Source organism: Mytilus trossulus, chromosome 12 (assembly GCF_036588685.1).
Source record: "Mytilus trossulus isolate FHL-02 chromosome 12, PNRI_Mtr1.1.1.hap1, whole genome shotgun sequence".
Classification (NCBI taxonomy): domain Eukaryota; kingdom Metazoa; phylum Mollusca; class Bivalvia; order Mytilida; family Mytilidae; genus Mytilus; species Mytilus trossulus.
The window spans coordinates 57,882,822-57,897,302 of record NC_086384.1 but is presented as its reverse complement, the minus strand read 5'-3'; the positions used below and the strand labels follow the sequence as shown (position 1 = coordinate 57,897,302).

At 33.2% G+C, this 14,481-nt stretch overlaps 2 protein-coding genes across 2 annotated transcripts in view; both read left to right on the top strand.

Moving 5' to 3' along the window:
* Positions 1–9,927, top strand: part of LOC134692623 (uncharacterized) — a 32,525-nt gene extending 22,598 nt beyond the window's left edge. The window contains exon 7 of the mRNA XM_063553083.1: positions 9,824–9,927. Coding sequence (XP_063409153.1) covers positions 9,824–9,927 — 104 coding nt within the window. The remainder of the gene's footprint in view (positions 1–9,823) is intronic.
* Positions 3,593–14,481, top strand: part of LOC134692622 (uncharacterized) — a 51,508-nt gene continuing 40,619 nt past the window's right edge. The window contains exons 1-3 of the mRNA XM_063553082.1: positions 3,593–3,638; positions 9,824–9,880; positions 11,987–12,208. Of these exons, the coding sequence (XP_063409152.1) occupies positions 12,013–12,208 (196 nt within the window). The 5' untranslated portion in view covers positions 3,593–3,638; positions 9,824–9,880; positions 11,987–12,012. The remainder of the gene's footprint in view (positions 3,639–9,823; positions 9,881–11,986; positions 12,209–14,481) is intronic.

Below are 14,481 nucleotides of genomic sequence, written 5' to 3'. Positions count from 1 at the left end.
GAAATTTAACACTGTTGAAAACTGTTTAACCAAACAAAAAAGGCCAGTTACTGACTGGCTAAATTATACATATATAATTCAGCTGATAGTTTATACCCATATTGCTATTCATCATAAGTATTACCTATGCTTAAAGGTATTTCCTATTTAAAATCCCGATAAGATACAATTGCTTTAAATTTAGGGACATTATAATCCATGTTCACTTTTTACCATGGTTAATAACCCATAATGAGGACATACTGTGCATATCGAGCGGAAATTATGATTCATCTTTTCTTTTATGAAGAGTTATTTTATTTGTCCAATGACAATGTGGGGGCATTGGGTATGTGAACACGCTTATGGACAAGTGTGCTCTGTAACAGATTTTACTGTTGGCATAGTTGATATTTGTTTTCACATAAAAAAGACAGAAATCGTATGGTTTCAATGATCCGAGGTCTTATACGTTCAGGTATTTCACAGCCAATATTTTATGGAAATATTCTTTATAAAGCACAAAAATGTCAGTTTTCACCTCAGAAGCTAACAAAACCTTTAAATATACTTATTAAGAAGGGATATAGTTACGATACTGTTTTCAGTTCATTAAAGAATGCATATTTTGGCGTTAATATAGATTCACTTATAAAGTCTATGCATCGGAACTAAACACATTTATTTAAAAACCAGTGGTTGGCATGGGTTATGTTCTTCGCATATATTTTATGATACTTAACCCCTTTACGGGAAGGATAGTGCCTGATATTCATATGATGATGATATAATCTTTCAATCAGCTTTGTTGAAATCTAGAGCTGGCATGTCAGTTAACTGCTAGTAGTCTGATGTTATTTATGTATTCAGACCTCTCTTGAACTGAATTTTAATGTGCGCATTGTTATGCGTTTACTTTTTTGCATTGGCTAGAGGTATAGGGGGAGGGTTGAGATCTCACAAACATGTTTAACCCATCCGCATGTTTGCACCTGTCCCAAGTCAGGAGCCTCTGGCCTTTTTAAGTCTTGTATTATTTTTTATTTTAGTTTCATGTTTACAATTTGGAGTTTAGTATGGCCATCATTATCACTGAACGAGTATATATATTTGTTAAAAGGCCAGTTGACGGACGCATACGGGTGCGCGAATTTCTCGCTGCATTAAAGACCTGTTGGTGGCCTTCTTCTGTTGTCTGCTTTATGGTCGGGTTGTTGTCTGTTTGGCTCATTCCCCTTTTCCATTCTCAATTTTACTCATATAAAGTCATGTTTACAAGTTATCTTTGAATCATGATTACGTTTTCTTAAAAGAGTAGTTAACTCTGTCTTAGAGGAGCAAACCAGACCAAAGTTTACTTGTATAAGAACAGGTCTGGTCATAAGTTAACTTGTGTAGGTGACTGCTTGAAGCATAGTTAGCACTGGCAAAGGACCGATTCTGAATTTATCTTTCAAACATTAAACAGTAAAAGAACTGCTTTTTAAGTTAGCGCAAGGTGTGTCCTTGGACCGGATACAGCAGTCATTAAACCGATCCCAAATTATCTTTAACCAGTCATAAGGTCTGCTAATTAAGTTAACTAGCTGTACAGATTAGGACCGCCCTCATCAGCATTTGTCAATTGATTATGTATAGGACTTGTCATTTTTGTCACCTTTTTACGGTCCGTTATATATCTATAATCCATTTATTACAGTCTTTTGCAAATATTGTAATTGTTATTAGAGAGGCAAAATAGATTAACCCTTTCCCTTTCAGTCATTTTTTACCTTTACTTATCGAAAAGACATTATCGAAGTTTAAATGAATACTGTATTCGCATCAATGGTCATACACATGCCATGTTGGGCTCAAATGATAGATAATTAGTAAAATATTTCAAAAAATGAAGTTGGAAGATAATATGTCATTTTTTACTCATGTGGTATATTTCCAAAAGTCACGTGACTGTTATGGAAAAAGTGAAAAAAATACGAAATCCTTGGGCAAAAAGTCGTGCAGAGACATATTGGTGGGCTAATAGGGTCAGGTTTTGGTGAAAACACAATGCCGCCAGTCTTTTGAGTCCATATAAGTTATTATAGTGGTATAAATAGACGCATAACGTGCTATATGCCTTGAAATATAGATTCCCGTAACATTCAAAATAACTGATTTTAGATGCTCTTTTTGTCCGATTTCAATCTTGGACCTTAGATATTTGTCTAATTCGTTTTCAATCAATCAGCAACCTAAACTTTGTTTTTATAAGGGAACATTTATTGAATTAACAATGCTAACTTGATCTGGAACACCCTTGACCGAGCCCGAAGTTAAGTTAAGTTACATTTATTATAGGAAATATTTTTTCCAACTCCGGCAGTGAGATTCGAACTCTCAATCTTAACGCCTTGGAATAGACCAGCGTATACCTGCGCCACTGGCACTGTAATGAATTTATAAAAAATTAAGTACCTAAGTCTACTACTACGGAAGATATTAAAAAAAAAAATAATATGAAGATTCTCACTAAGTTTTTTTTTTTTTTTTTTAACTAGGTGTTCAGATGATAATTTTGTTGTTGCCAAATGCATGATTTTTACTCAAATCTAGGATGAATCCACTCGTTAGAATGTCAGTTTTTTTATTGAAATATACCTGTTCCTTTATTTAAAAAAAAAGTGTTTTCAACTTTATCATACCGCAACACCTACGAAACGATGTTTTGTTACATCTATTTCTGTTGTTTATTCTTTAGTTTTCTATGTTTTGTCATGTGTACTATTGTTTTCTGTTTGTCTTTTTCATTTTAAGCCATGGCGTTGTCAGTTTGTTTTAGATTTACGAGTTTGACTGTCCCTTTGGTATCTTTCGTCCCTGTTTTTTCAACTTAGCAAAAACAAAATCAGAATATTTTAGTGGTTTTTGTCTCTTTTCTCATAATATCTTTAAGAAATAACTTCGGATTTTTAGAGCATTTCGAGTTTATTATTGCGCTGCTACACTAGAAATTACATTTACAACTAGTGTACAAGTTAGAACTATTAGTTTAATATCATTCTTTCAAAACTCACTGCACAGTTATTAAAAAAAAGTTATAAATCCTCTTAAAAGAGCAGTTTTCTTTGCACTTCTTTTTGAGAATACTCCTCAAATTCGAAGAAAAATTAAAAAAAATACAGAAAGATTACACATCAGTTACGGGCGACTTGTTTATTAACCAATAATGAAAGAGGTTTGATGCACATTACATCGCATTGCTGGTTGTCTGAGGATTAATTTGAGTCCTTAACCGCATCTGTACGTCAGCAAATGACGATGAAACAAGTCTAAATGCCCTCAAAAAGGCTTGAAATTGGCTTCACCGGTAAGCTGTACCGGTGTGAAAGGGAAAGGCTAAAGATCAAAACTCTATAAAGTTATTTTTAAAAAGAGATTAACGATACATACATGCAACAAATCGTTCGAAATTTGAAATAATAATAATGTTGATGTTGCTCGTCAGAATGGTGTTGAAATGACTATCTTTGGTAATCGAATTATAAATTATTAAACAATAGAAGATGCAAATGCCGTACAATACAAAGTACTCGATTTACAAAGAATTACTTTTGAAATTGTAGACGAATATCGCACCAAATCAGCTACATGGATTACGATATTGTTATTCGTTTATTGTAAGTACATCTAAATGTATGAACAGTTTAATTTAGGATATTTTTGTTTTCTTTCTATTTCTTGAATCCTTTGTAAAACGAGTTTTGGAGGAGTCAATACTAAATATTTTACACAAAGAACAATACACTAGCAACGAGCCTTCTAACATGGGTCATTTTCATAAAATGTCGAAATTTTGAAATTACAAAATTGATTTAAAGTTACTACTTCAAACAAACATTTTCATAAGCTAATAAAAATAAACAATACTGAAGGAACAATTAACGTAAAGATGACATCTTGTCAATGTCAAACAGGAATATATTGAAACATTTGTTGATAGGTGGTGCAATATTTTGTCTCTCCTGTTATCATGTTTAAAAAAGAAATTTCAGGTTATTTCGAAAATGTTTCGATAACACATTTTCATGAATGTGACCTACCGAATTATACTATTAACCGGATTTGTGATAACATGAATAACACGACGGGTGTCCATGTGAAGCCGGATCTGTTAACCTTTCCGGAGCACCTGCGATCACCCCTAGTTTTTGCTTGGGTTCGTGTTGCTTATTTTTCAGTTTTCTATGTTGTGTCATGTGTACTATTGCTTAGATATAGGAAGGTGTGTTGTGAGTGCCAATGAGACAACTCTCCATCCAAAAAACAAGTTATAATAAATTTTGGGTTTTTCTTAAAACAAAATTACTATATTTACATTGATTATTACTCATCTAGTATATAAACTAGTACATGCAACAAATACTGATCTGCCTTGAGAAGCACACAAAATAGAGTGTTTTAATTATTTTATCTGTATTTTTTGCATTTTTCCTATGATGTGTGTAGTAGGTGGTTTTCTATGATAACGAATAACACCAACAAGAGCTTAGAGTTAATAAAAACAAGTCTGAAATAGCAATACAACATATATAAATAACAAGAAATTTCATATAACATAAATATGTATACTTTACTATGGAACGCCATAGCTGTCTTATGTGTCTTTTTTTATTATAATAAGGTGGGTTTTTATTATACGAAGGTGCTTTCATATTATACGAAGGTGCTTTCATATTATACGAATGTGTTTTTTCTATTATACGAAGGTGCTTTCTATTATACGAAGGTGTTTCTTTATTATACGAAGGTGGTTTTCTATCATACGTTGATGCTTTTCTATTAAACGAGAGTGTTTTTTTATTATACGTTGGTGGTTTTCTATTATACGAAGGAGGTTTGCTATTATACAAAGGTGGTTTTCTATTATACGCAGGTGGTTTTCTATTATACGATGGTGGTTTTCTATTATACGATGGATGGTATCTATAATGAGTTTATTTACAACCACTGGGTCGATGCCACTGCTGTCGGAGATTTATTTCCCCGAGGGTATCACAAGCCCAGTAGTCAGAACTGTTTGTGCTGACATGAATTGTCATTGATATGGTTATATTTATAAAATTACTGTTTACAAATTTTTGAATTTTTTGAAATACTAAGGCTTTTCTACCTCAAGCATAGATTACCTTAGCTGTATTTGGCAAAACTTTTAGGAATTTTGGTCCTCAATGCTCTTCAACTTCGTATTTTATTTGGCCTTTCGAACTTTTTTGGATTCGAGCGTCACTGATGAGTCTTGTGTAGACGAAACGCGCGTCTGGCGTATATACTAAATTTGGTCCTGGTATCTATGATGCGTTTATTCACAACCACTGGGTCGATGCCACTGCTGATGGAGATTTTTTTCCCCGAGGGTATCACAAGCCCAGTAGTCAGCACTTTTTGTGCTGACATGAATTGTCATTGATATGGTTATATTTATAAATTTACTGTTAAAAAATTTTGATTATTTTTAAATACTAAGGCTTTTTTTTTTACCTAAGGCATAGATGACCTTAGCTGTATTTGGCAAAACTTTTAGGAATTTTGGTCCTCAATGCTCTTCAACTTCGTACTTTATTTGGCCTTTTTAACTTTTTTGGATTCGAGCGTCACTGATGGGTCTTTTGTAGATGAAACGCGGGTCTGGCGTATATACTAAATTTGGTCCTGGTATCTATAATGAGTTTATTTACAACCACTGGGTCGATGCCACTGCTGGTGGAGATTTTTTTCCCCGAGGGTATCACAAGCCCAGTAGTCAGCACTTTTTGTGCTGACATGAATTGTCATTGATATGGTTATATTTATAAATTTACTGTTTACAAATTTTTGAATTGTTTTAAATACTAAGGCTTTTCTACCTCAGACATTGATTACCTTAGCTGTATTTGGCAAAACTTTTAGGAATTTTGGTCCTCAATGCTCTTCAACTTCGTACTTTATTTGGCCTTTTGAACGTTTTGGGATTCGAGCGCCACTGATGAGTCTTTTGTAGACGGAACGCGCGTCTGGCGTATATACTAAATTTAGCCCTGGTACATGTATCTATGATGAGTTTATTATACAAGTAAACTATGATAGGTCAATGAACGGCCTTCAACACGGAGCATTGACTCACACCGAACAAAAAGCTATAAAGGGCCCCAATATTTGTAGTGCTAAAACATTCAAACGGGAAAACCAACGGTCTAATCTATAGTCTGTTTGTAGATTGACCTATAAATCGAAAATAAAGTGACAACGCCATGGCTAAAAATGAAAAAGACAAACAATAGTACACATGACACAACATAAAAAATTAAAGAATAAACAACACGATGCCCACCAAAACTAGGGGTGATCTCAGGTGCTCCGGAAGGGTAAGCAGATCATGCTCCACATGTTGCACCCGTCGTGTTGCTAATGTGATAACAAATCCGATAAATCTAAGATATCAATTTATTTTGTTCAGCATGTTTATCTCTTTCTAATAAACCCAACATCACGTGGTTGCCCCGTATGTTGATTAACTTGTGTCTGTTTTTATTGGTAACAAGAACGTACGTTAATGATATATCAAGTTCCATCCCGTTATCCTTTTGAGTATGGCCTGTTACTGATAGCAGTATTACATCTGCAAATGCTAAATTACGAAGATTAAGACGACACAGCATTTAAATGAGTTTAACCATCAAAACACTTCATTATGTGTATTATATATATATAAATGTATGTGTTATTATAAACGTTTTAAAGAGTTTTTGTCAAACCATTTTCCTACCTGTATCTGTAACTATAGTCACAGGATAGACTTATGAGAATGAACACATTTCTTTCTTTTTTTACAAACTTCGTTATTTATGAATACTGTTGTGAAATAGCTATTTCCTTGATTAAGTGACTATGTTTTATTCTGTTGCGATTTTGGTTTTCAATATTTATCAAAGGTAACAGGCTTGTGTTAATTTACGTTTTTTGATTGAGTTAAGCCTGCCTATTGGTTTTTTTATCGTGTGTTTTTCTTTGTTGTGATGTTCTGCTGTTGTTTCAGAAAAAGAGAGAAGGTTTGTTACCATTTAAACATTTAATCCCGCTTCAAACAGTGAACCGGTCCTAATTCAGGAACCTGATGTACAGTAGATGTCGTTTGTTTATGTAATGTATACGTCTTTCTGGTTTTTTTATATAGATTAGACCGTTGGTTTTCCCGTTTGAATGGTTTTACAATAGTAATTTTGGGGCCTTTTATAGCTTGTTGTTCAATGTGAGCCAAGGCTCCGTGTTGAAGGCCATACATTGACCTATAATTGTTTACTTTTATTAATTGTTACTTGGATGGAGAGTTGTCACACCACATCTTCCTATATCTATTAAAATACAATACGCAAGACGCGCGTTTCGTCTACATACGACTCAATAGTTAAGCTAAGATCAAAATAGTTAGAAAGCAAAACAAAGTTGAAAAGCATTGATGACCCGGAATTCTAAAAAGTTATGCCGAATACAGCTAAGGTTAAAGAAACGCACGTTTGGCGTACTAAATTATAATCCTGGTACCTTTGATTATCAATCCCTAGGATAAGAAAATCCTTAGTATTTCGAATAATTCATTCTTTTGCAAATAGTAAATTTATAAATATGACCAAACAATTGATATTTATGTCAACCCAAAGTGCTGACTACTAGATTGGTGATACCCTCGGGGACAAAACGTTCACCAGCAGTGGTATGGACCCAGCGGTGTACATAGTTATCACAGCTACCAGGTTTATAATGCAACATTTTATTGCACTTTTTACGATTATAATTTTAGCGTAATTTATAAATGTTTGTAACAGCATAGACATGACGAAATGGTACCAATGTTCTTCCCCTCTTCATATCTCGAAACTTCTCTTCTCTTCATTTGTCATTTCATAAACAACGACAGCAATTTTGTAAATTTCAAAAGTCAAATGCCATATTTATATAAAATAGAAACACGCGGTACAATTGCAAATGAGATACCTATCTACCAAAGTTCATATGAAAGGAATGTACTTAAGTATAGGCAACTGTACAGTCTTCAACAATGAGAAAAACCCACACCGTATGGTGGGCTAAAAAATGCCCCATGAAAAATATGAAAATTTCATATGAGAATACTCTTGGCCTAATTATAAAAAAAAAAACATTTTACGAAAATATGTATGACAGACATGAACCAACTGCTACAACCACTGAACTACAGGCTCCTGACCTAAGATAGGCACATGCAGAATGTAGCGGGGGTAAATATGTATGTGAGCACTTAAAGGGCCGGGGTAAAACCTACGAGATACATTCAAATTTAACTTATGATTTGTTTTGTATTCAATCATATATGAAAGTTTAATTGTGAAATAATAATTCGCTATTAGCATTCAGTATGCTTCAATTTTATCAGAATAAGCTATGAAACATCACTGATAAATCATGTACTTGAATAATTCGACCTCATTGAATCTGTATTCATGTGAACTTCAAATTAAAGATAGAAATGAACATTGCACAATTGGTGCTCTATTGGATTGTTAAGCTACTGTAAATTCAGAAATTATTGCGTGCATTTATTATTGCGATTTTGTCAGTTTACACGTAAATGCGATTTTAATTATTACGATTTCAAGAAAAATCCGGTTTAATTCATATGAAATATTTCAAAATGCGAGTTTAAATTGTTGCGTTTACAACTCTGTTGCATTTTTCGCAAAAAAATAAAAACCTCGCAATAATTTCTGAATTTACAGTAGTACAGGAAAAGAAAGTCAATATTGAAAGTGAAAGAAAGACAAATCATTTGATTAACCCACTCGATTTACAAAAAATCATTCTTATACAAGTAAAATCGAAAATTAACTTATTTTTTTATTTTACCTTAATATTGAAATCAAACTGACATAGAAAAATCCATGCACGCGAGGTCCTTTTATCTATTCATATTTATGTTTATGTTTATATCGTGTTATGCCACCACCGGTTGTTTTCGTGGTCATCTCGATGGTTAAATAGATGGCTTCTAGACTGAAATACTTACGAAACAAAACTACATATTATCGTGCCTATGCTTTGTATAATTTGTATAAATGTTTAACGATATCATAAATCTTAGAAATATGTTCTTCCTTCGAATACTAGCCACAAGTTGTTTTTCGAAGTTAGACAGCCTTTTTGCAGTTCCTGGTGACAAAATTGAAGACAGGTCCATCATATTGCAAATGGGAGTTAAGAAAAAAACAATAAACATACAATCATAAAAAGAGCAATCATGAAGTGTTTCTGCACACTGATAATAATAAGTACAAGCATTTATATTTTTACAGTCCGAAAATGACTATCAAATATTAATAAAGAAATCTTTGTCTGGGGAAAGAAGAAAATGTGTTGAATGTTATAAACATTTCATAATAGTAAATATACCCAAAAAGACTTTTCAATGATATATTAGGGAAATATGAAATAATGAAACATTTCTACATTTAAGAATCACACAAGGCTGTTAACGTAAATACTGTTATAGTATGTTGGGCGCTACAGCAGAGTCACAGAACTTGTCTAGTATGCAAGTTACCAACCAGATGCAGATGTCCGCATTTTTTGTGTGTATAAACCTTGACTAGAAACGTTCTAACCCAAATTAGGAGCAACATATGTTTAACTAATGAATACGTGAATAACTTCAAAAGAACATGTGTATGTGCAATTGTATTTTATCATTTTTGCATATATTTTAACAGTTAAATATGTTGGTGCAGAGCTATCTGACATACCATTACATTGAAACACTTCTATTCTTAACATGACATTGTATTAATATTTTCAGTCGTTGTTTTGATTATAATAGTAGGAATTGAGCGACGATGGATAACAATTAATAGCAGTAAGTTATTACCATATGTAGGCAACACGAGTGACTGGGGAGTATAAATTCATTCAATTAAAATAATATATTGTTTAAATAAAAACAAATCAATACCAATATGTCCTATATACTATAACCTAGATACTGAAATTAACATCAAGCTGTCTTGCTTTAGAACAGAAAAAGAACAAATTTCAATTAACCACCGACGACAAATAGATTTTTCTTACATCTGACTTTTCTTCTGTTTAATGCCAATCATATAATTTGTAATGAAATATGCTTACTTTGTCAAATGAGGAGGTTTATTATTTTAGCTGTATTTGCTGTTGCGTCACGCAAAATGCTCATGATTGTCTGTAGTGTTCGAAAACAAACACCTCTCTCCATTAAGTATTGCTTGATACAAGTGCGTGTTGGTGCACTTGAAAAAAACAATATCATTTAATATGTTTTATTGGACATTCAGTTAAATTGATGATGCTTTTTTAGCTCCTCTGACCAAAAGGACCAAGTGAGCTTTTCTCATCACTTGGCGTCCGTCGTCATCGTTAACTTTTACAAAAGTCTCCTCCTCTAGAACTACTGGGCCAAATTAAACAAAACTTGGCCACAGTCATCATTGGGATATCTAGTTTAAAAAATGTGACCATTGGCCAGGCCAACCAACCAAGAAGGCCGCCATGGCTAAACATAGAACAGAGGGGTAAAATGTCGATTTTGGCTCCTAACTCTGTGTGAAGCAAGGTAAGATCTACAAATAAGTTAACATGACCAAAATGAACAGTTGACCCCTTAAGGAGTTATTGCCCTTTATAGTCATTGTTAACGTATTTTTCGTAATTTTTTGTAATCTTTTACAAAAATCTTCTCCTCTGAAACTACTGGGTCAAATTTGGTTATTATCTTGAATATTATTATAGATAGAGGCAAACTGCAATAATGTTCAGCAAAGTATGATCTAATAATAAGTCAACATGACCACAATGGTCAGTTGACCCCTTAGGGATTTATTGCCCTTTAAAGATACAGAGAAAAATATTTGGTAAAAATTTACAAACATTTACAAAATTAATGAACATTGTTAAAAATGTCCTTTAAATTTATAGTCAATTTTTAACAATTTTCATTAACTTGGTAATTTTTGGTAAATTTTTACAAAATATTTTTCTCTTTATCTAAAGGGTCAAATCAATATAGATAGAGAAAATTGTAAGTAGCAAGAATGTTTAGTAAAACCAAGATCTGCAAACACAACACCATCACCAAAACCCAATTGTGTCCTTTGTTTAATATGCACATAAACCAATGTGAGCGACACAGGCTCTTTATAGACCCTAGTTTCATAAACAATTCCAAATTTTCTGATTGATTCCATATGTATCCTCCTAAACTATGAATTAGAAGAAAAAAACACACACATACAGCGCTTTCACCACCTTGTTTCAAAAACATACCACGATTTTGACTTTATTGGTCATCTCAGTACCGAAATCTATGACAAAGGGGACAGTCTTTAAATTATAAATTGTCCTTACCTTAGCAGCAATAAATTTACTTCATCCGCGATTGCATATGATATCAAAACCTTCTTGCATGTGCTACTTAGACTTTGAACGGTGCGTGAGCAAAACATCGAAAGAGCCTTTTCTCGGACAGTACAATAGATATTTAGTAAGTGTTTACGTCAACAACAAAAAACAAGATTGTCTAGTGTTGATTCTATTATACTCAAATAATGTATTAGAAGGTCCTTGCACTTTTCTGTGGAAATACATTTGAATTTGATTATTAAGTATATGATGTAAAACATTTTATGCTTTTTGACCGAAAACGTTTCCCTGAAAGAGATATTTCTCAATACAAGCACGTTTTTCTTCTTATGATCTCTACTGAATTCGAAACGTAAAAGAATCCGAAACATTTATTAGTCTCAATTGCTAACTATCTTATGAGGATTTTTGTCGAATTGGATACATGAGAGTTTGCTTCTCTCTTCTATATTTTAATGTAAATGTTTCTTGTTTATTTTTGTTTTGTTTGTAATTGCCGTTTCACACTTTTTCGTTTATGCAAAAAAAAATCCATTTTGATTTGATTAAATTGAAATTCCTAATTTTGCAGAAAATATACTCACATTCAAAAAACTTATGCAAAAATCAGAAACTGAAAAAAGGTATTTTGTAAGAATTATGATAGTTGGAAAGGAATCAGCTGGGAAAACGTGCCTCTTGAGAAGATTGTTGAAGGAAGACATATCTGATGTTACTAGTACAGATGGTGTTGATATTGTTGTTCGCAGATGCAAAATCAACGTCGAAGATGGAAAATGGACAATCGGCCAAGGTAAATAAATACTGAGTTGTGATAAATAATGATCATGCATTTTACACTGAGTCCAGAAATATATTGTTCCATGTACTTTGAATAATAGAAATGTAGGATATTGTTATTTTTGATTTATTTAATATCACTTCAGACTGAACCCATCAATGTCATTTGTCAGTCAATCTTAAGAAACTAAGGTTTCAACTCCCCCAGACAAAGTTGACCTTAATTGGATTTGGCTAATTCTTAGGTTTATTTTTGTCATTAAGGTCTTTAAGTATTTCGGTTCTTATACAGTCTCGACTTTGAAATATTCGGCTGTTAACGTTCCTGATTAAGGTAAGTCAAGAAAAGCGCCTCGGACGCATGACATTATTTAATGTTTTGTTTTCTATTTTTACACCAATTGATCGATACCTCTTCCGCTTGACTATCAGTTGCCGAGTGTGTCATCCGCTTAGTAGTCAGTACTTCGATACTGACATGATTTATGACAAATATTTCTAAAACTGTTTTCAATTTTTGAAATCATAAAGAAACTAAGGTTTCAACTACTTCAGACTTCTTTTGGGTATTTTTTTTGTCATAAAACTGTTACAATTCTTATACTTTCACAGTTTTCAAATAGTGAAATTATTGAACGTGTTGTTTTCATTTTTTAGCATGTATAAATACGAATGTATACAGGGATCAATATATATAACGTCAAATTGACATTCGACCTTGCCATAAATGTTAAAGTCAAAAAGAAAGGATTTCAAATTAAATGACTGTAATAGTTATTGAAAAATTCACATACAGCTAATGTTAAAATAAAAGGAAACTCCAACTTAATGTCAAGTCTCTCTTTAAACCAAAATATATACATTTTTTTATATATTTTACGACATGTACTAATGCATGTGTTGGTATTTAAACGGTTTCTGAGCAGAAAGGATAAGTCAAATGCAAAAGCTACATCTTTTGAAATAATACAGCGTTAGAAAGAAAAAAGACAGAACCCACAATAATTGATCAGAACAAAATCAAAAGATCTAACTGGGGACAGGCAGAATGATATAAGACATACAAAAGGTTTGTTCTCCATAGTGGTATGACCGGGACAAAAGGCGGGACATTGTTACTGTCAATGGAAAAGGCCCTAAGGCGTACAGTGGCAGCAATTCACTGCCTTAAATATTCGAAGCAAGGGTTCTTTAACGTTGCACTTTATCTAAACAAGACTTCAGATTTAACGTCGGCTGTCAATTTATAAATCCTAAGGTGTACAGTGGCAGCAATTCACTGCCTTAAATATTCGAAGCAAGGGTTCTTTAACGTTGCACTTTATCTAAACAAGACTTCAGATTTAACGTCGGCTGTCAATTTATAAATCCTAGGGTGTACAGTGGCAGCAAGTCACTGCCTTTAATATTCGAAGCAAGGGTTCTTTAACGTTGCACTCTATCTAAACAAAACTTCAGATTTAACGTCGGCTGTCAATTTATAAATCCTAAGGTGTACAGTGGCAGCAATTCACTGCCTTAAATATTCGAAGCAAGGGTTCTTTAACGTTGCACTTTATCTAAACAAGACTTCAGATTTAACGTCGGCTGTCAATTTATAAATCCTAAGGTGTACAGTGGCAGCAATTCACTGCCTTAAATATTCGAAGCAAGGGTTCTTTAACGTTGCACTTTATCTAAACAAGACTTCAGATTTAACGTCGGCTGTCAATTTATAAATCCTAAGGTGTACAGTGGCAGCAATTCACTGCCTTAAATATTCGACGCAAGGGTTCTTTAACGTTGCACTTTATCTAAACAAGACTTCAGATTTAACGTCGGCTGTCAATTTATTAATCCTAAGGTGTACAGTGGCAGCAATTCACTGACTTAAATATTCGAAGCAAGGGTTCTTTAACGTTGCACTTTATCTAAACAAGACTTCAGATTTAACGTCGGCTGTCAATTTATAAATCCTAAGGTGTACAGTGGCAGCAATTCACTGCCTTAAATATTCGAAGCAAGGGTTCTTTAACGTTGCACTTTATCTAAACAAGACTTCAGATTTAACGTCGGCTGTCAATTTATAAATCCTAAGGTGTACAGTGGCAGCAATTCACTGCCTTAAATTTTCGAAGCAAGGGTTCTTTAACGTTGCACTTTATCTAAACAAGACTTCAGATTTAACGTCGGCTGTCAATTTATAAATCCTAAGGTGTACAGTGGCAGCAATTCACTGCCTTAAATATTCGAAGCAAGGGTTTTTTAACGTTGCACTTTATCTAAACAAGACTTCAGATTTAACGT